At 35.7% G+C, this 21997-nt stretch overlaps 1 protein-coding gene across 2 annotated transcripts in view; it reads right to left on the bottom strand.

Annotated features, from left to right (window-relative positions):
* The window catches only part of STAM2 (signal transducing adaptor molecule 2), a 41337-nt gene extending 30825 nt beyond the window's left edge, over positions 1–10512 (bottom strand). Inside the window, exon 1 of one of the 2 annotated variants that reach the window (XM_051986400.1) lies at positions 10133–10512. In XM_051986400.1, the coding sequence (XP_051842360.1) occupies positions 10133–10172 (40 nt within the window). In that variant the 5' untranslated portion in view covers positions 10173–10512. The remainder of the gene's footprint in view (positions 1–10132) is intronic. The other variant, XM_051986399.1, reaches the window with a different exon arrangement.
* Between the last annotated feature and the right edge of the window lie 11485 nt (positions 10513–21997).

Here is a 21997-nt window from a genome sequence, read left to right as displayed (position 1 = left end):
CTTTAGGATTAATTAAGTGACCAAACCCAAAGAATAATGAACAATTCATTCAACATAAATATTTAAGATCTCATCCTAATGCTATGGGCTTCTGTTCTTGGTTCTGTGTTGATCAATATTTTATTATTAACCAGACTAAAGTTGATATACTTGCAAGTTTGCAAAATGCACAAAGCAGAGAGGATTCTTAGTACATAGTTGAAAAAACTAGAATCCATTAAGTTTCTAATAAGACTAGAAAGAAAGACTGAATCTAATAAAATGAAGGGGACTTAATTTTAAATACGGGACATGGGACATGTGGCTAAGACAATAATTTGTGTTTGGCCTAAGGATTTTAGTTTATTGCACAATTACTGTGAGTCAGCAGTTTGACATGGCAACCAAAAAGTTTAATTTGATTGAGGCTACTGCAGAAAGATACCTTCCAGAATGACTGAGATTGAAACCCCCAATTCAATCGATTCACTGGAAGGTCAAATATTAAGTACTTTGGCCACATAATGAAAAGACAGGACACACAGTGGGAAAAAACAAAACAAAACCCCGATGTTAGGAAAGATTGAAGGCAGAAGAAAAAGAAAATAGCAAGAAAATGAGATGGATAGTGTCATAGAAACAATGAACATGAGCCTGAACAGACTTCCAGAGATAATGAAAGACAAAAGGGATCCATGAGGCCAAGAAGAATCAGACGTGACTAAATGATAACAAACGATCCAGAACAATTGAGGCCAAAAATCCCTAGCACTTTTCCTTAGTTAGACTATATTGGCATTAATAATATCATTAATAAATAAATAATAATAAAAATAAGTAATCCACAGGTAATGTAGATGTGTGGGTCTGTGAGTGAACGTGAATATACATATATATAGATATCTGTGTATATGTAAACATCTGTGCTTAATTATAGCTTGTTTGGTAGAGGTAGTGCACAGCAGAGAACAAAGGAAGTAAAGAAGTAGAAAAGTAAAGAAAAAATGGATGGTCATGAATATAATCTCTTCTATTATTATATGCTTTCTTGAAATGGAAATTTATTGTTAAATATTTTAAATTCTCTCTGATTTTCTGCCAGGCACATGACAATTTTTTTTTAAATTTTCCTTTTCTGTCTTTCTTTTTCCATTGTTTTTTTTTTTTTTTTCTGATTTTGTATTTAATTCAATTTTTTTAAAAAAGTAAAAAAAAAAAAATTCAATAATCCAGAAGCATGAAATAAGCAATTTGAAATTGGGCCAGATCAGTTCAAGGAGATTAGACTGTTTAGTAAAGTGAAAAGACTTAGGAAGAACATGTTATCTGTTTATAAATATACTGAAGAAAGATTAGATTTCCATTTGGCTCTGTGGAAAAACTATGAAATATGCTAACAGGCTATCCAAATAAATATGAAGAAAAATTTTCTGTGGGCTGCTTGCTGAGGCAACAAGTTCCCTATAACTAGGAATCTTCAAATGCTGTTAATGATGATAAAAAGACTACTAGTTCACTTTGACTTCATGGGGATAATAGATTTGGGGCCAGAAAGAACCTCAAGTTGTCCATCAAATCCAACTCTTTGTGAAGATGACACAACTGAGATTCACAGAAGTAGACATAATTAGTGACAAAATTGGGATTTGAACTTATGACTCAATTCCAAATGCAGCATTCTTTCTACTGTATCATCCTGGTAAGATTACATATGATCTCATTTTTAGTTCCAAAGTCCTATAACTCTATGACATCTCAGACATTCTTTCCATGCCTGAAATTCTATTATTTGGAGAACTGTTTGTAAAAGCTATTTCATCAAGTAGCAATGAGGAACTTCTGCTGCACGAATAAAAAGAATTATTTCTTCCTTCTGACAAATTCATTGTAAAGTGAGAAATCATTTGGGAAGTAAAAATATAGTAAAGATTATATGAGAATACAACAAAAGGTAAGAAATAGAGTTAAGTTATATAACAAAATATTTTAAGTTTGTCATACTGACCTGATGGAAACAGTCTAATTTTTGTTTAAAAGTTAAAAAATGGAAGATATAGAGTATGTTAAAAAAAACAACAACTAATTAGTCAGTTATTCAAGGGTTACATCTACAACTGCTGTCTTTATTACATTAAGTATTTTAAATACTGAATTCCTCAAGTAATCTAATAAATTAGAAATATTTCAAAATTTTCTATCAACCAACCACTTTCCCTCTTCCAACAAATAAGTAACACCTGCTTCAGTTTCAAGTAAAACTTAAGTAAAATTTGCAATTCCATCAGCTTTCTAACAGTTTCAAATTAGTTTACTATGGGGAAATTTTTAAAAAAATAAACTACTGTTTTAATAAGTATACAGGAAGTGCCTTCTAAAGTTGCAATATATCTGCATTTTAGTACATAAATTTGAATTGTAAAATTATTAAAAATTCTATTAAACAATAAGAATGCCTACTTTTGAAGAAAATGATTAACTTAAAAGTCTCTTAATACTGAAAACTGAAACATAATGGAGTGCAAAGAAAGACAAATTGAAATCCTGGCTCTTCTACTTAATGACTGAATTTAATGAAATCTACTGTACCCTCTTAATCTCACATTCCTCTTCTACAAAATAAGAAAGTAGGGTAATCTTGGGGTTTTCAACATTTTTTTGCCATGGATCCCTTCGGCAGTCTAGTGAAGCTTTATGAATCCCTTCTCAGAAGAATGTTTTTATATGCATAGAATAAAATACATAAAATTACAAAGGAAACCATAACATTAAAATGCAGTTACCAAAATATATAGATTCTGCTAAAAACCAAGACTAGCTGATCTCCAAGGTTGGAAGCAGAAAGATTCATAAACAAAAGAGATTTCCAAAGTTATTTACTTTGCCTGTAATTTACTTAGGCCTAGTTTGCTCTTATTTTACACAATATGCTAAATGAAAAGTGTTCAGAGGTCAGATGGGTAAGAGATTTGGAAGTGAAAACTAAAAGAAAGGAGACAGAAAAACTTTTTTTTTTTTTAAAGATGCAAAATCTTAAAAAGCAGAGCAGCCTAGGGCTATTAAAAAGAATAAACAGTCTTATAAATCAGAGCACCAGTATTTGTATATAGTATAACAAACGGTATTCCTGAAGATTACTCTGTTTGATCAAAACTGGTAAAAAGAAAAAAAAAGTCTTATTTTTTATCATGCCATTTACTATTATCATGAGAAGCATCATGGAGTAGTACAAATACAGGGGCTTTATATCTTAGGATGACCTGAATTCAAATCATGGCTCTGATAGGATTCCCCCAGACAGATGAAAACAGAGAATCCTTAATGCTTTCACCTCCTAAGTCCCCTCCTCTTCTCTCCACTACCCCCACCCCCCACTCCCCAGCCCCCCCAAAAAAAAAATTTTGGAAAGTACTCACACAATTAACGTGCAAAGGTATACTCTATTCTTAAGGAGTTGTAAATTGTTTCAACTATTCTGACAGCAAATTGGAATTATTCAAGAAATGTGCCTAAATCACTAATATCCCTTTTGATGGATCAATCCTATTACTGAGCACATATGCTCAGGGAAGTCATAAGAGAGAACTAAAGATCTAAGAGCAAAACATTTACAGCAGCACTTACTGTGGAAGCAAAAAACTGGAAATTCAGTGGATGCCTAATGACTGTGGAGTGTCTGAGAAAAAACTACTGTATTAGAATGCAAGGGAGTATTGTTGTGTAAAAGTAAATTACAAGTATGAAATATTCGAAGCACATGGAAGGACTTCTTTGAAGAGATACAGAGAGAAATAAGCAATAAGAAGAATGAAAAGAACACATGAATACAATAATATAAATAAAAGAATACTTAAAAGGAAGTGAGATTCTGAATAACTGAAAAAAACAATGATGAACTCAAAAACATATAATTAAATATACCTCCTTCCTCATCATAGAGGGGGATATTTTACACATTGTCAGATACTGTCATTGTTTTAAGTAATTTTGCATATTTATCTCTGCTATGAAGAAGAACTCAATGTAGGATAGAGCGGGAAAAATCCCCCTCTTCAAAACTTCCAGATATAAAAACAAAAAATTATAGTAAGAATAAGGAATCAGCAAGAGAATTGAAATAACCAATAAAATAATGGTTAGACCACCTGGATATCTAAACACACATATAGCCTCTCTGCCATGAAGCCATTCAAAAGCAGTGTGAGCAAAGAGCAAGTAGGTTTTATTTGCTGAGCAAGAGAAGACTTTTGTGTTGCGCAGCAACAGTGGATGACCATTTCTAAGTAGGCAATATTTTCTAAGGATAATGAAGGCTTCCCTTTTATCTATGACTATCAATATCAACTACTTTAACCTCAAGTTAAATATCTATTTTAAAGACAATTTTATTCAATATAATTTAAACACTCCTAATATGGCCACTGCCATACAAAAAAATTGGATTTTTATAGTACTTGTAAGAAAGCAAAATATTGTAAATGACCAAATCCTTCTTTAAGCCAGATAGAAACAATTAAAATGCAATTAAGAATAAAAAATGTTACCCAGTTCAGTGTTTCTCATCTTGTGGTATATGAGCAAAGTGAACTGTTTCAAACAAAACAATTACTCAAAGCTTTAGCGCTATAAACTTTACAAAAGTTTATAAAGTTTTTTTAAAAATAACATATTTAAAAGTTTAACTCAAACTGCCATATTAAGAATAGTTCCTCAAAAAGCATATTAGAGAATTTAAAATCACCTGACAGACTTTTCTAGCAAGAACTTCTTTCACTTTTATGTTATAAAATATATTTCATCTCTTTCTAACAGATTCTGTTTTACATTTCTTTAAGGACCTGAATAGTACCTATCCTCATTGTCACTTAGATGCTACAATGGACTATTTCAGAGTACATGAAACTTAGAAGTATTTTAATGGCCCTTTCAGCATGACTAGCTAAAGGACATACTGCAATAGTAAAGAAAAATCAAATTATGGAAGTTTTTTCAGAAAAATATTGTTAAAAAAAAAATTCAATCATCCTTTCAAAGCATTCCACAAAACATCAAGTTAGTAGACTCTAAAAAAGATTGCTAAATACCCTAAAGAAGATTATGAAAAGTCTAGATGGATAAGGTCAAACTACATGCAAAAGGAGGCTAAAGAACAAGGTATCTGTACGGTTAATGCCAGACTGTCTCAGGACCATAGTAAGACTTTCCGTGTAGCAGGCCAATCAATAGTGAATATTTGGAAGCAAGAAAAAAAGAAATTCAAATGGTATTACTAAACACCTAAAAGTGATTTGTATAAACAAACACAAAAACCATTTGAGGGAAGTAGGGAAGAAAACAAACTGAATGAAAATCCAAAACTGGTTGAAGCTATAAATCTAGAAAAATCTAGCCCCTATAAATGCGGATTTGACCCCTTAGATTCCACCCGACTCCCATTCTCAATAAAATTCTTCCTAGTTGCCATTACATTCCTCCTAGTCGACCTTGAAACTGCCCTCCTTTTACCACTATCCTGAACCATCCAACTACCAACCACCATACTACACTTGCCCTATCATATTCCCTCATCATCCTATTCACAGGTGGCCTAGCACATGAATGATTCCAAAAAGATCTTGAGTGAACCGACTCTCAAAAAGGAAGGATGATATCATTTATACATATGCAATATTTTGAGATCAACATTACAAAAAAGGTGAGGAATAACCATCACTAAGTAATGCAGTTTGCTGGATTATACAATAAAAAGCATAATGATTATCACATCTTTAACGGAGTTTATTTTATTATCTAGGATGCTTCTCGACTTGTTTGGCCATAACAGGAAAGTTCTGAAGTTTCATCCATCTAAGTACTGAGGATGGTATGATCTTCTATTAATTGGTAAAACATATTATTTAGTGCCAGTCTTGCTAATCCCAAACCTAAACTCTAATTTTAAACTCTGTTAAAGAAAAGCTACTTCACATTAAAAAAAAAAAAATTATTTCTTACTTTACTTTCAAAACTACAATAAATGTTACTTGTATTCCATGACATTCTAAGCAAGTAAGATGAATTAAATGTCTCAAGGGAGCCAATAAAGAATTTGAGGCTATCAGTATGTTGGTTTCCAGGGTGTCTGAAAAAGACTGTATATGTTTAGTTTCTTTGATAAAGGGGAGACATAAAACTATCATTTTCAGCATATTTTAGTTATAAACCATCCTGATAAAGTACTATTTTCAAGCACCTGAAATTAAACAAGAACCATTCAGAACATCAACATATTTGCCAACAAAAAGATATCGGCAATGGTCAAAAGTTATATCTTAGAAATCCTACATCTGGCACTTCCTTTCCCTTTGAAATGTTTTGATCAGGTTTATAAAACCTCCAATTATTTGGGCAGAAGATTTTTGAAGTACAAACGGATAATGAGCTAAATTCCTTAGGAGAGGAAAAATATACAATTATCAAAAGTTTTGCAATAGCGGAAGGTGATATTTGTGCAAGGAATAACAAATTTATTAAAGTGGAGTGAATGGAGAAAAGAAAGGGGAATGGTAGTAGGAGAGCAAAAAGAAACATAATTCAATGAAAGCAAATGGAAAAGAAAATAAGTATGTTGTGTTGAGGGGGTAGAATAAAGAAATGAAAAAAGGACTCTTAGAAAATTTTATTCTGAAAAAGTTTTTGTTTTTTTGATTTTTTTTCCCCCCAAAGGAACAGAGAATCCTTAAAATATAGCATCCTGGAACACTGACATTTTATAGTGCTTTATCATTTACAAAACACTTTAACATTACTTCTTTGTAAAATTGGGATTTCTTTAACATTTACTGTTAGATAAAAAAAATAAGCAAGTATTACACAAAAGTGTATTCTGGACACACAACTCACCAAATTATTATATATTAACCTGGGAAGACTTTCTGAAGGAAGATTTGAAAATAAACTTCAAGGAAAAAAGCAACAATTTGTATGATGGTAGCTAATATAGGTATTACACACAGCCGTGAAAAAACAAAGGAGAAAATAAGATTATGGGATTGAATCGAAGAGAACTGACTTGAAAAGATATTCTGAATCTAATGGACACTCTAGGGGAAAAAAAAAAATCTTAAAGACAGATAAATTCAATTGCTTTGCTCTGTTTTAAATTAAGATAAAGTGGAATATATAAATATATAAAAATAAAGTTAAGTATTAATAAAGATATAGGGATAAAGATAGCCACAAAACCAAATCTTTTTCTATTAAGTACATACAGAACTTCAGGCACTTAATTATTAAATATCTAATCTGATTGCCTGTTGTCTTGGGGAGGGAGAAAAATTTGGAACAAAATCTTACAAAAAAATTAATATTGGAAACTATATGAGTATTTGGGAAAATAAAATACTATTGAGGGAAAAAAAAAAAAAACACAAATAAATATCCCACTCACCAGATACAGAAGTACAGGGTTCTAAGCATATTTTCTGTTTCACTGAGAAGACTGATGCCATTCATGGAGAGCAGCTTCATGTCTTTCCATTCCCCAATAATACTAGTTTACCTTTGTAATTTTAACATTTTCAAAGAGCTTTAGATATGAAACAAGTAATATAAGTATTCTCCCCTTTTTTGAAGTAAAACAAGTGGGCTTTGGCCTTGGTACTCTACTTCATGAATCTCAGCCTCTCTTTTTGAAGGGTGGGACCATGAATTCCAGACCTCCATTTAAGGAGGGAGTTCAACTCAAACCACCTCATTTCTCACCTCCTACTCTAGTGTGAGACTTCTCTGACTTTTCCATTATATCCCCAGAGTTGAATACTTTTCTCTCCTCTCCCCCTTCTTTTCAATTTTGTGTGTGTGTGTGTGTGTGTTGTGCAGTTTTCCCTCATAGGACTGCAAGTTCCTAGAAGGCAGACTCTTTTGGTTTTGTATACCTAGCATTTAGCACATCTACTTAGTAAATGTTGACTGAAACAATCAACCTTTCATAGACACCACTTCCTCAAACTAAGTCCTATAGAAATCACTACCTGACTGTACTTTCATTGCCAGAGCTTCTTTACAACTATTAACTCAAAACATATCACCAATATTCTACAGAAATAATTCTCTACTAAATAACCAAGAAACCCTACTGATTGTGTAGTATTTCTCAACTGTCCCTTTTCTTGAAATCTGATTCTCCCTTAACTTTCCAGTTTTATAACATTGTTTTACTCAAGAGGAATCTTAAAAGACTAGTTCCATAATTTTTTTGATGAGGAAAACAAGGTCCAGAGATCATGTCTACAGTCATATAGATGGGTAGAATCAAGATAAATTCCGATATTATCTCATTCTACTTAGCTTCACAGATTCTAATGGCGGCCAAACTTTATCCCCCCATGAAAAAGTTTCTTGAGGACAGGAATACATTATTTTTCCACTTTTGTTGTCACAAGCGTTGGGACAGTGCTTTGCTCATAGTATCAGCGATCAGAGCTGGAAGAGACCAACCTCCCATTTCACAGATGAAGAAACTGAAGTTCAGAAATATGTAACTTTCCCAGAGGCTCAAAAAGAATGACCTCCCCAAAGTCATAAAGTGCTAATTATCAAAACCCAATACTTGAGATTCTTTTACTAAATCTGGCAGTCCTTTCATTACATATAAAAAAAGGGACTTAATATTGTTGACTTAGGTTAGAAGATCTGTTACAGTCTTGGCTTTACCATAAACCAGTTGGATGACACTGGGTGAGTCACAACCTCTACACCAGTGTTACTCATTTGTAAATATCCTATATGTTACAGGGTTGCTGCAATGACTGAGAAAACTTGAAAGAACTGAAAAATAAACTGAAAAGCTTGACTCTCACAGACTATGAACATTTACTTGGCTTTCAAATGAGAAAATCTGAATTACTAAAACAAGTACATAACTACCAAATTCTACATGGCTCAGGCAGGTAAGGGACATCTTTTTTTACCATAAACTATCTTAAGAAGTTTTTAGTCAACAAGCCAACCAGCATTTATTAAGCTCCTACTTTGTGCCATTGTGCTAGAAGCCAGGAATACAAAGAAAGTAAAAAAAAAAAAAAATTTTTTTTTTAAATGTCTCTGCCTTTAAAGAATTCAAAATCTAAAAGTGGAGAGAGGGGCTGGGGAGAAGGGACAACATGCAGACTATATACAAACAAGACACATTACACAGATATTTAAGACACTGATACTTAGGAGACCCGGGAAAGGGCTCATTGTATTATGGAAGGCTCTTGAAGAAGGACAAGAGACAGAGATGAAGAGAGGATCCCTGTCATCAGGGGATAACCAGTGGAAATGCCCAGACTTAGAAGATGACGTGTCTTGTGTAAAAATGTATTTTAGAGGTTCCTGAGAAGTACTTTTTTTTTTTTTTTGGCTGATCCATGAATACTTTAAAACAATCCAGTTCTAGCCCTATCTATTATTCTATTAAAACCTGGAATACTGGGGAGACTAAAGGTCTCAAGACCCGAATGAGGCATCAAAGTCTCCCCTATCTTAATGACAACCAGAAGACCCATTTCTTTTGTCATTCTATAATATCCCAGCGATCAGAAGGCAGCTCTCACTCCTCCTTTGGGTGATACAATAATGAGAGTTGACAGACAGATGAGCTAAGGTTCTACCGTCAGGAACCGGGGGAAAAGTCAGAGAAACTTCCATTCCACGTCAAGGGGGAGTGGGGGGAGGCTCTGTTAGAGAAGGCCAAGATGCCCCTTCGGGGGCACGCCTCAAACTGCTGCATCATGTGCCTGAACGGGCTGGAGAAGAATGGGCGCGGGGGGAATAGGAGGGGAGAGGGAGGAGGGAAGGGCAGCGCCCTATTATGGACTCCGGGAGAATTAATATTACCCTCATCTCTGCTTCAATCGCTTCCTGCGGAGTCCTTCCGCGATGGGACAAGGAGCTTTGCTGGGGGACGGGAGAGGGGAAGTCTGGGGCAGGGCATTCGTCCCATAGCATCCCCCAGGCACAAAGAAGCGGCAGCAGGATGGAAGAAAGACCAGTGCCCAAAGAGTCGCCGCGGCTGGGTCCTTTCCCCAGACTCCCAGACCTCATCAAACATTGCCGCCGTCGCCCCTTCTCACCCCGGCCCCGTCTCCAGGAGAATCGCTCCCATAACCCAGGGCCTGCCCCCGTGACTCACCAACATCCTGCTCAAAAGGATTGGGCGTGAACAAGGGCATCTTGCCGCGACCAGGTCAGGTCCGGTGAGGCGCGATAAGAACGGCAGAGGTGGTGGTAATGGTGTAGCGGCGGCGGCAGCAACAGATCCTGCCCCCCTACTCGACACAGCGGCCGCCGCTTCCTCGACGGTCCTCCGACCCAGCCTCACCACTTCCGCAAACGAAGCTGCCCCAGTTCGTGCCTGATCCTAAGGCGCCAAGACCTCCTCCCGAGCCTCCTGCGTTATGCCTTCCCTTGGCTAGACCCAGATAGATTGTCAGCGTCCTTTCTCTGCTTCTTCCGCCGTAAGCAGGCTCAAGGGAAGACGACTACCTTCACTCCAGAGTCACGCGGTCTTCAGGCGTTAACCTTAACCACCTTCTAATATCGAGGACCCTTTCCGGAATAGGGACCTTCGAGGACCGGAAGTTGTACAGGAACTTGGAAGCGGAGCGTCAGGTAGACTAGAGTCCGACATAAAGGCCTATTGGTGGCAGCAGGGGGCGTTCGTGCTTAGGCTTTCCACGTCGTTCCTGCGCCCTTCCGGGAATCTACCAGGGAATTATTGGTCCTTAGACGGTTGAAACAACACAGCCCATCCCAGCCCAGCATTTCGTTACCGCTCGTCCTCCTTTATAGGCCCTGGGTTCCCGGAAAATGGGGGTTAGACCCTCCTCGACCGCCAGGCTTGATTCTCCCAGTATGATCAGTGTAGTGGGAAGAGCAGTGGACTGACATCCAGGTTCAGATCATGGTGTTGACATTTGATCAATTGTGTGATCCGTCAGTATTCTGAAGCTTCTAGTTCCTCCCCAGTGAAATGCAGAAATATTACCTTAACTGCAGGGTCGAGACTAAAGTGCTAGTTTATAGTGCTTATGCTTTGGATGAAACCTCTCCAGACTAGAAATGCGTCTTATAGGACTAGCTGCGGGGACTTTTGGGAAATGTAGTCCTTGTATTTTTCTCCCCTCTAGAAGAGAGACTGGTGTATTTCAAGCTCTGGACGGGGCGGAGCCGGAGCCACCTGCACTAGGAGGTTCCGCTGGCTGCGCCTAATTTGAGAGAAAGAATACGGATTGTTCTGGGATTTAGAGAGAGAAAAGTCGAGACAGACACCAAACAGGAGATTTCTGTGGAAGTCCAGAAAGAAAGGCGCTCCAGCCGGCATTTTGCAGGGCTAGTGTAGAATCTGGGAAGTTGGACATCAAGGGGCTGCAATTGTGATAGAGATGCTGCTGAAGCCCAATTGCTGGAGCTGCCTCCACTTAGAGCAGTAGGAATGGGACGGTTAGCTGCAATTGACAAATGAATTAATGATTAACGCATTTAATTTAAATTTAATTTGTTCCTGGCACTGGGCTAAGCGCTGGAGATACAAGAAAGGCAAAGGGACTTTTGGAATAGACATGGACTAATGGAGGAGACAACATGCAAACAATTATGTACAAAGAATTTATATTCAGAATAAATCAGAGATAATTGCAGAAGAAAGACACTAATATTAAGGGACATTGGGAAAGGCTTCTTATAAAAGAGATTTTAGGTGGGACTTGAAGGGAGGTAAAAGGACAGAAATGAGGAGAGAAGGGGCCTGAGAAATACCAGCGAAATGTGGAAGATGGAGTGTTACGTGTCGGTAGCAGCAAGATTTTACATTTAATCCAGAAGGTAAAAGGAAACCACTGGAATTTATTAGGGGGCTAATCAGATCTGTTCTTTAGGAAAATCATCTTGACATTTTTTAAAATGGAAGATGGACTAGAATGAGGAGAGACTTCAGGTAGTTAGACCAACTAGAAGGGTCTTGCAATAATCTAGTTGTGAAGTAGTGAGAGCAATGGCAGGAGGCAAAAGAAAAAAAGGTATATGAGAGAAGTTGGGGAGTTAGATTCAGCAGGATTTAGAAACAGACTGTATGGAAAATAAGGGAGGATGAGGAGTCAATAATGACACCTTGTATTCCAGCTAGGGTGACTATAAGAATGATGATACACTTGACAGTAACAGATCAAAAGATAGGAAGATTTGGGAAAATAAGATAAGTTCAGTTTGAGATGTATTGAGTTTAAGATATCTCTGGGACATCTAGTTCAAGATGTTTAATAGGCAATCAAGAAATATAAGAATAGGTAAGGAGAAAGATGTGGACTGATCAGAAAGATGACATGAGAATCATCTATTTAAAGATGATAATTGAATCCATGGGAGCTGATGAGATTCATGGGGGGGAAAGGAGAAAATGACTCAGGACAGAGCCCTGGGGCAATACCCACAGTTAGTAGTGAATAAAAATCCAGTGAAGGAAACAGAGGAAGCAGTCAGGAAGAGAACCAGGGAAGTGATTGATCTATGTTTTCCTTAGTAGCTAGTAGGCTCTTTCATTGAGTTCAAAGGATCTTGCCCACTCCAGAGTGAGAGATGGAATAGACTAAGGAAAAATCATGGCCCCTAAACTAACTAAAGAAGAAATGGGGGAAAAGGTACAGTCTACATTTGGAAGATTGAGGACCTACTTAAAGAGGGATAACTGATTTACCTCTAATACTAGCCATCCAAATTCTGCATGTTGTGATATGGGAGCCACCTGGCAGTGGCTGCTGGAGGTCTAACTCAGACTTGTGGAATGGCTTGTAGTTCTTGTGGGGCATAAGAAGCACATGTTCAGGCACCATAATGTAATATCCGGACTAGCTCTCCGGAGGATCTCTGGACGAGCCTTGATTTTAAGTGGAAGAATGATGAAGGCAAGAGAGCCATCAGGAGGATCTCTATTTCTGTCTCCATCTTCTGTGTCTCCTATGTGTCTTTGAGTCGTCCTCTATGTCTCCTCTGTGTCCGTGTCTGAGTCTGAGTCTGGGTCTGAGTTCTTGGTTCCAGTCCTCTCAACCCTTAAATATCTCAATATGTTATATCATTACATCACACTAAGTATATGTTAACTAGAGTGATTATATCATTATATCAAATGAGTGATTATATCATATCATACTAGAGTGATTACATCATTATGTCACATTAAGTATATGTGAACTAGAGAACAATTATCTCATCAATCACACTGAGTAAACACCCTGCTGTAAGTATCCTTGCTTCAAGTATACTTTTCCCAGAGTTCCCCACTATCTGCGACCCTCTACAGCATAAATTCATATATTTGTAAACCTTAAGACCCTATACACTTCTACAATGTTGATTTCTACATTGGATTTGGGTGCTAGTTCCACCGAAATTGATTTCTAATCCCAGTCATTAGGAGTGGCTTTTAAGAGTTACTCTGACCAAAAAATTTCATCACTTTGTAGCCAAATTGGTGATTAGTCTCACTGAACTTACCTAGGCTTATTCTCAGACCATAAACATATTTAGCAACCATTCATACTGTTTTCCATACTGCAATTAGCTGGCATGGTATGGCGCAGCTTCTAAGAATGTAGAATTATTTTGTGAAGGCATCAAATAGATCTTTTCTGGAGCTATACAAATTCAAAAGTAAGGAAAAGTTTATTAAGCACTATGCAAAGTGGTTTACAGATATTACTTCATTTAATCCTAGCAAAAATACTAAAAATAGGTGATATTTACTTGTAGCTATTATTTAAAAAATATAAATAACTAATTTATATAACTGTTGTAATTTTCAGATGCTTACCTGTTCCACACTCAACTCTTCCCTAATATAGTTTAGTATATTTATTAATAATTGTATCTTTAGGTTAGCACTTGACACATTTCATTTTTCCAAATCTATTTCACATGTGTTGAGGATTGAATTGGAAGACATCCCGCAGTAGAATGGACTAATAGCAGAGATTCTTTTTTTTCTTCTTTTTAATCTTTTTAAAAATTAAAGCTTTTCAATTTTCAAAACATATGCATGGGTAATTTTTCAACATTAACCCTTGCAAAACCTTGTGTTCCAATTTTTTCCCCTCTTCTCACCACCTCTTCCTCTAGATGGCAAGTAATCCAATATAAGTTAAAAATAGATGTTAAATCCAATATATGCATACATAATTTATGCAATTATCTGCTGCACAAGAAAAATCAAATCAAAAAGGAAAAAAAAAGAAAATGTAAGCAAACAACAACAAAAAATGTTATGTTGAGATCCACACTCGGTTCCCACAGTCCTCTCTGGGTATAGATAACTTTGTTCATCACAAGATCATTGGAACTGGCCACAATCATCTTGTTGAAAAGAGACACATCCATCAAAATTGATCATTGTATAATCTCATTGTTGCTGTGTACAATGATTTCCTGGTTCTGATCATTTCACTTAACATCAGTTCATGTAAATTTCTCCAGACCTCTCTGAAATCATCCTGCTGATTGTTTCTTATAGAACAATAATATTCCATAACATTCATATACCACAATTTATTCAGCCATTCTCCAACTGATGGTCATCCACTCAGTTTCCAATTTCTTACCTCGACAAAAAGGGCTGTCACGAACATTTTTGCACATGTGGATCTTTCCCTTCTTTAAAATATCTTTGAGATATAAATCCAGTAGAAGCATTTTTAGGTCAAAGGATATGCACAATTTGATAATCCTTTGAGCATTAGTGTCCCAGTTTTCCTACATCCCCTCCAACATCTTTTCCATAGCAGGAAGTCTTAATATTTTTTATGTTATATATTCTTTGACAGTTCAGTGAAACTTTCTCCAAATGATGTTTTTAAATTGAAGGAAACAGAGGTTAGTGGGGAAAAAAATACTATTTTATTTTTTCCATTCCAGTTCACAGATTCCTTAAGGAACCTCTCACCTATAGGGACCTATATAGTGTGCACTGGTTTCCCTCTGAAGGATTTGTCATTTTGGTATGATATAGAAAATCTTAGCTGAGCCCTTAGACCTCCCCCTCCTGTGGCAGCAGGAATTTAAGGTGCTTTGCATTCTAGGTAAGAGAAGTCTGGCCCTTTGCCTCTATGGTTGAATTCCTATCATGATTTACCATCAGCCTTTCCCACTAGCTAATATCCCTTAATGCTAGTGCCTTGCCTTTTTTGATTTTCTCCAGTTTATTCTGTATATATCTTGTTTATACATAGGTTTTTTTTTTTTGTTTGTTTCCTCAATTAGAATATGTTTAGACTCTGAGATGAATTTGCAACTAGTGGCAACAGAAGTTTGTTTCCTTCTTTCATCCTTCATTTTTCCTTTATTTCCTTTTTCTTTTCCTCCTTCCTTTCTACCTTCTCTCTGATAAGTCCATAAGATTCATTGGATTGCCAAAGGAATCTACCATACACACATATGCAAAAATACAAACTCCTGTGATTGTGAAGTTCTCAAGGTAGTGAGGTAATGAAGAAAAAAAAAAAAGTTAAAAAAATAACCACCACCACCCAACATTGTAAAGGTAAACAGCTTTGTAAAGCTTAAGAACTCTAATCAATACAGTGACCAATCACAATTCCAGAGGACCATTGTTGAAACATTCTACTCAACTTCTGAAATAGAGATGAACTTGATAAGATATATAGTTTTGGATATAGTGCATGAATTTGTTTTTGCTTAACTATGCGTATAAGTTTCAAGGGTTTTATCTTTATATTTTTTTAATGGAGTTGTTGGAGAGAGAGATTTTTAATTTTTTAAAAATTTAAAAGAAGAAATAACTATCCCACATCTGATTGATTTTGTATATTGAGTATCTTTCTACTACTCTCCTATTTTGAAGAAACTTTAAACTTGAGTCAGTTCCTAAATTAAGTAATTTTCTCCTTAACACCAGGGTGGGGAATATAAAGAGCCAATGAGTTGCCAGAGAGTCTGACTATATTTGTAGATAGTTATATTTCCCCAGGATTGAATTTTATTTGGATACATTTATGAAACCAGAGCATTACTCCATAGTGAAGAAGGGCAAAACACTAAATCCCTGGACCCAGTGGCAATTTTTTTGTGTGATACAGAACAACTCAATTGTATAACTTCTGGAAGATAGGGCAAGTATTCAACAAACATTTGAGTACATTCTATTTGCTAAGAATTATGGAGGATACAAAGATGGGGGAAATATATAAATAATGGTAAATAAAATACAAGATAACTAGCATTCCAATATTGAGTGCTTTGGAAATTCACAATTGACATGTACATGGTTTACTCATGAAAAATATCAGTTGAACTGAGCCCTGAGAAATACAGGTATGTATAGAATTTTTCTAAGGAGAGGACATTCTAGATTAAAGGAGTGTCACAAACAAAAATGCAGAGAATATTTACAGGAATTATGGTATTCTTAGCAAAATTTTTAAAACAGTATAATATAACAAACTTGTGGGAGAGGGGGCTACTGCTTATTAGAAATATATACTTGGTTCAAATAAATCCATCAAAATGATCTGTATCTTTTTATGAATAAAACTCAAAGACTAGGGATTCCAAAAACCCTAAAAAGTGCAGTAGATCATGTCAGCATTCTAATCATAAAGGTCTCTAAAGATGGCTTCCTTATCAAAATCTAGAGTTGAGAGAATAGACAATGGTGACTGGGAAAACCTGGGAAGAAGAAGGGGGGTAGTAGTCTTGAGTAACCAAGCATAGAGCTCTGACAGGGAATCTGGAGTCTGCTAGAATCCAGTCACACACAAAATAGAAATTTATGGCAGAAACCAAGAGAATCAAAGTCAAGACTAAAAAGAATAAGTACTTCCATTCAAAAATGTGTAAGGGGGCTGAGCCTAATACTGAAACAAATCACAAATAGGAAATTGAGTGAGGGTGGAAACAGAAGACAGGAAAATAAGACACCAAGTTCTATAAAGATATATTATGGATCAAGAGGAAACTTTAGTAGAAGAAAGTAACTCCACAATAGCAGAACTTCAAGGGGGAAAAATTTGGCTGGTAGAAATTGTGGATACCCATCAATTGGGGAATGGCCAAGTTATGGCATATGAATGTTATGGAATATTATTATTCTATAGAAAATGATCAGCAGGATGATTTCAGAAAGACCTGGAGAGACTTGATGCTAAGTGAAGTGAGTAGGACCAAGAGAAGACTGTACACAGCAACAATAAGATTATGTGATGATCAATTCTGATGGATGTGGCTCTTTTCAACAGCAAGGTGATTCAGGTCAGTTCCAATGGAAAAAGCCATCTGTATGCAGAGAAAGAACTGTGGGATTAAGTGTGGCTCAGAACATAGGATATTTTCACTCTTTTTGTTGTTTGCTTGCATTTTTTCTTATTTTTTTCCTTTTTGACCTGATTTTTATTATGTATAGAAGAATTGTACATGTTTAACATATATTGGATTACTTGCCATCTAAGCAAAGGAAAGGAAAGAGGGAGAAGAAATAATTGGAACACAAAGTTTTGCAAAGGTGAACATTGAAAACTATCTATGCATATGTTTTTAAAATAAAAGCTTCATTTAAAAAATTGGCTTGGCCATAAGAACTACAGGAATATTTGTAACAATTATGCATGAGATAAAAACTGGAACTTAGAAATAGAAAGTAGAAAACATTATTCAGGCAACAAACTTCTTGAATTTAGGATGACATTAGGAACCCAGTGCCTTCATTAGACAATTAGAAATACAAGATGTCTCATAAGTCCTGATGTAATTTAAAATTATTAAAGCTTCAAACTGCACTAAGGCTTTTGGGAACTCTGTAATGTAACAAAATTTTAAAACAAAGTAGAAGAAAATATAAAAATCATCTATTAAAACCCACTCATCTGAAAAACTGGTCAGGAAGTGACAATTTAAGAATTTCTTTGCAACTCCCTGAAAACAACAAAATAAAAGATATCAATACCAAAATTTTCCCCAAAATTTATTTTATTTGAAGAAACAGAATAAGCAAAAAGAAAAAAGCAATACAAAACAAAAAAAATTTCATGTGCCCAGAAGAACATCAGAGAGGATTCAAAATATATTAGCAACAAATGCCAATTTAAGAAAGTATAAGAAGAAATTATCAGTGTCCATCTTTAATTCCTTGTAAATTGTTCTTTTGTTTTCAGCTGCACACATTTACTTTATTCTTTTTGCCCCCTTTTTTTCATTCCCCCACCACCCTCAAGAAAGGATATATTTATATATACAAACAAATACACATCTCCCTTTCCCACCTCCCCACCACCAAACAAACCACATTAAAAAAGTTATCTTTATGTATACCTATGTAGATATATACACATACATACATACACACACATACCTTACATACACATATGTCTTTCCTATCCCTGCTGACTCATTAAATTCTGCTCCAAACTTGGCTTACTATTACTTAAACCGCAACCCCCCCCCCCCCTTCAGTGATCTCTTGTCTTCTTCCCTCACTCTTTGCTTCCCCATTCACCTATCTCTTCTCCCTTATTTATGGATTTTGAAGGATACTAACTCTTGATAGTATATATGAGGTTTTGCCTATTAGACCCATTACTGATGTGAGTAGGTTTTCAGAACTACAAGCCCTCCTCCTCCCCTTTAATGCCTCTATGTCTATTCTTCCTCTGAACCTCATTTATGCCACATATTTTACTCTGCCAATCTTTCTTTTGAGCATACCCTATTGTTGATATAAATCTTAAACATAAAGTAAACATTTCCCATGTTAAAAAAAAATAATAATTTGTCCATTGTAATGTTCTTGTTTGGTTTTCTGGAGGTCTTGGAGCAGTCTTCGTTTTAATTCAGTAATCACGACAAGAATAGCCAGGTGTTAAAGTCCAAATCCTTTATTATCTCCTTCACATTCTAGTTTCCTTGCCTGGAGCCCATCTAGCTTTCTTAGAGGCCTTCCAGAGTTTTGGTTTCAGTGGAGAAGCTGAGGAGAGCCTTGCCACCATGGTGGTGTGAGATGGGATGATGAATCTGTCTCTGAGTCCCTTCCAAGCCTGTGTCTGGCCCTTCTGAGTCTCTCTCTGAGCCCTTCTGAGTCTCTCTCTGGCTCTGACTCTAGCTGAGTTTGTCACAGCTTTATATGCTCTATTTTGAGTAAAAACCAATCATATCACAAGGAAACCATTATTTGTTATATAAGATTAAATCAATCATACTGAACTTAGAGAACTATTAATCACCATGCTAAACTAGATAACCATTGTATTATCAATTCCACTGACTTAACACCTTTTAAGAATCCTTGTTTTAAGTACAAGAGTTCTGGCCCATAACAGTCCATGATGAATTCCTTAAAACTGCTCTTTGATATTGCTTGTCTATGTTAAATTTTCTGTTAAGTTCAGTTTTGGTTGCTAGAAAGTCCTGAAAAATTTGTAAGTTTCTTGAATTTTCATTTTTTCTCATTCAAAATTATAGATAATTTTGCTGGATATGATATTTTTGGCCACAGGCTTAGTTTTGCTTTTGTTTTTGCTTAATTGTATATATGATTCCAAGACCTACGGTCTTTTATTGTAGCTGCCAATAAGTCTTGCACAATTCTAAATGTAACTCCAGCATATTTGAATTGTTTTTTTCTTGTTCCTTGCAAAATTTTCTCTTTGATCTGGGGGTTCAAAATTTGGCAATAATATTCCTATGTGCTTTTCACAAGGGATTTCTTTGAGGTGGTGATTAGTGAACTTTTTCTATTTCTATTTTCCCTTCATGTTCTATCACTCCAAAACAATTTTCCAGGATTATTTCCTGCATTATTGTGTCAAGGTTCTCTTTTTTGATCACAACTTTCTGGCAGTCCAGTTATTCTTATATTTTCTCTTCTTGATCTGTTCTCCAGAGCTGTTGTTTTTCTTATGAGATGTTTCACATTCTGTTCTGTTTTCTCATTATTTATAATCTGTTTTGTTATTTCTTATTCTCTCAAAGCTTCACTGGCTTCCCCGTGCCCAATTCTAATTTTCAAAGAGTTATTTTTATCTTTGAGACTCTGTACCTTCTTTTTTAATTAGTTAACTTTTTTCCATAATCATCTTGTTTTTCTTGAATGGTTTCAAGTTTTTTCTTTCGTTTTTCCTCAGTGTTTCTCATTTGATTTTTTAATTCTTTTTTGAGTTCTATAAATTTTCTCTGGGCAAGGAGCCATTTCATGTTACTCATTGGGGTAACATTTTTTTTTTTTTTTTTTACTAAAGTGCCCTTCTCTGAAGATGTATCCCAGTCTTCCCCATTCCCATAATATGTTTCAATGATGAGCTATTCTTCTTTGCTGGTTCATTTTTTTAAATAAGAAGCACCTTTTATTTAAATAAGTACCTCTAATTGTGGGGTGGGATCATGATTCCTCGAGCTTCCCTTCAGCTCTCCCTTCTGACCAGGGAGCTCTTGGTTTGAGGTGTAGTCTTTTAAGACTACATAGGAAATTTAATAAGAAAGACAGAAGGATAGGGTTGACCTTGAGACAGGAAAGAAAAGGCAATACACTAGAAAATAAAGAAGGAAACTTACCATTTGTCATATTTGAGGTATATTAGATTATATGAAAATGCAAGAATGGACATCCAGCCATTCTGGAAAGCTATTTGGAACTATGCTCACAAAGTTATCAAACTGTGCATACCCTTTGATCCAGCAGTGTTACTACTGGGCTTATATCCCAAAAAGATCTTCAAGAAGGGAAAGAGACCTGTATGTACAAGAATGTTTGTGGCAGCCCTCTTTGTAGTGGCTAGAAACTGGAAACTGAGTGGATACCCCTCAATTGGAGAATAGTTGAATAAATTGTGGTATATGAATATTATGGGATATTATTGTTCTGTAAGAAACAACCAACAAGATGAATACAGAAAGGCCTGGAGAGACTTACATGAATTGATGTTGAATGAAATGAGCAGGACCAGGAGATCATTATATACTTCAACAACAATACTATATGATGATCAATTCTGATGGACTTGGCCCTCTTCAACAATGAGATGAAACAAATCAGTTTCAATTGAACAGTAATGAATTGAACCAGCTACACCCCACAAAAGAACTCAGGGAAATGAGTGTGAACCACTACATAGAATTCCCAATCCCTCTATTTTTGTCGTCCTGCATTTTTTATTTCCTTCACAGGTTAATGGTATACTATTTCAAAGTCCGATTCTTCTTGTGCAGCAAAATAACTGTATGGACATGTGTACATATATTGTATTTAACATATACTTTAACAGATTTAACATGTATTGGTCTACCTGCCATCTGGGGGAGGGGGTGGGAGGAAGGAAGGGAAAAATTGGAACAAAAGGTTTTGCCACCTGTCAGTGCTGAAAAAATACCCATGCATATAACTTGTAAATAAAAACTATAATTTAAAAAAAAAAGAAAATGGAAGAATGGGTAGGGAGCGTGAACATCACATGAACTTCACTCTTTATTCAATTAGACAAAGGAGGGTTACACACACACACACACACACACACACACACACACACACACACACAGAGAGGCTTTTTTTTTTTTTTTTTTTTTTTTTTTTTTTTTTGGTATAATAGTTCAAAAGAAAAAGATCAGGGATAGGGGAAGAAGAGATTTATGGAGAAAATGGCCAGATTACTATGTAGCCACATTTCTCTTATTTGTGAAGCTGATTGAGTGAATAGTTCTTACATCTCTGTCATCTGCCTGCTATCATCTGTCTCAGGTCCAGCAGTAATCCTAGTTCTTTTGACATTTCTGCTGTCCTCAAAGTAGTTTCAAATGCCCTTTTTGTTTTTCTTAGTAGTCATCATAAGCTTCAACCCTTTCTGAATTTTAGGGTTGTTAAGAATATACTTTGGAGTTTATGCCTATTTGTTTTCTTTATTTGTCCTTCTTGCCACCTTTCATATTTTATGTTCATTTTTTTTCAAACTGTAAATATGCATTTCCATAATTTTCTCTACATGGCTTCTATCTTGCTTTCTTGTCAGAGTAA

The sequence above is a fragment of the Antechinus flavipes genome, chromosome 3 (assembly GCF_016432865.1).
Source record: "Antechinus flavipes isolate AdamAnt ecotype Samford, QLD, Australia chromosome 3, AdamAnt_v2, whole genome shotgun sequence".
NCBI classification, from domain to species: Eukaryota; Metazoa; Chordata; class Mammalia; order Dasyuromorphia; family Dasyuridae; genus Antechinus; species Antechinus flavipes.
Note: the sequence above shows the minus strand (reverse complement) of the source record. Positions and strands in the feature narration are given on the sequence as shown.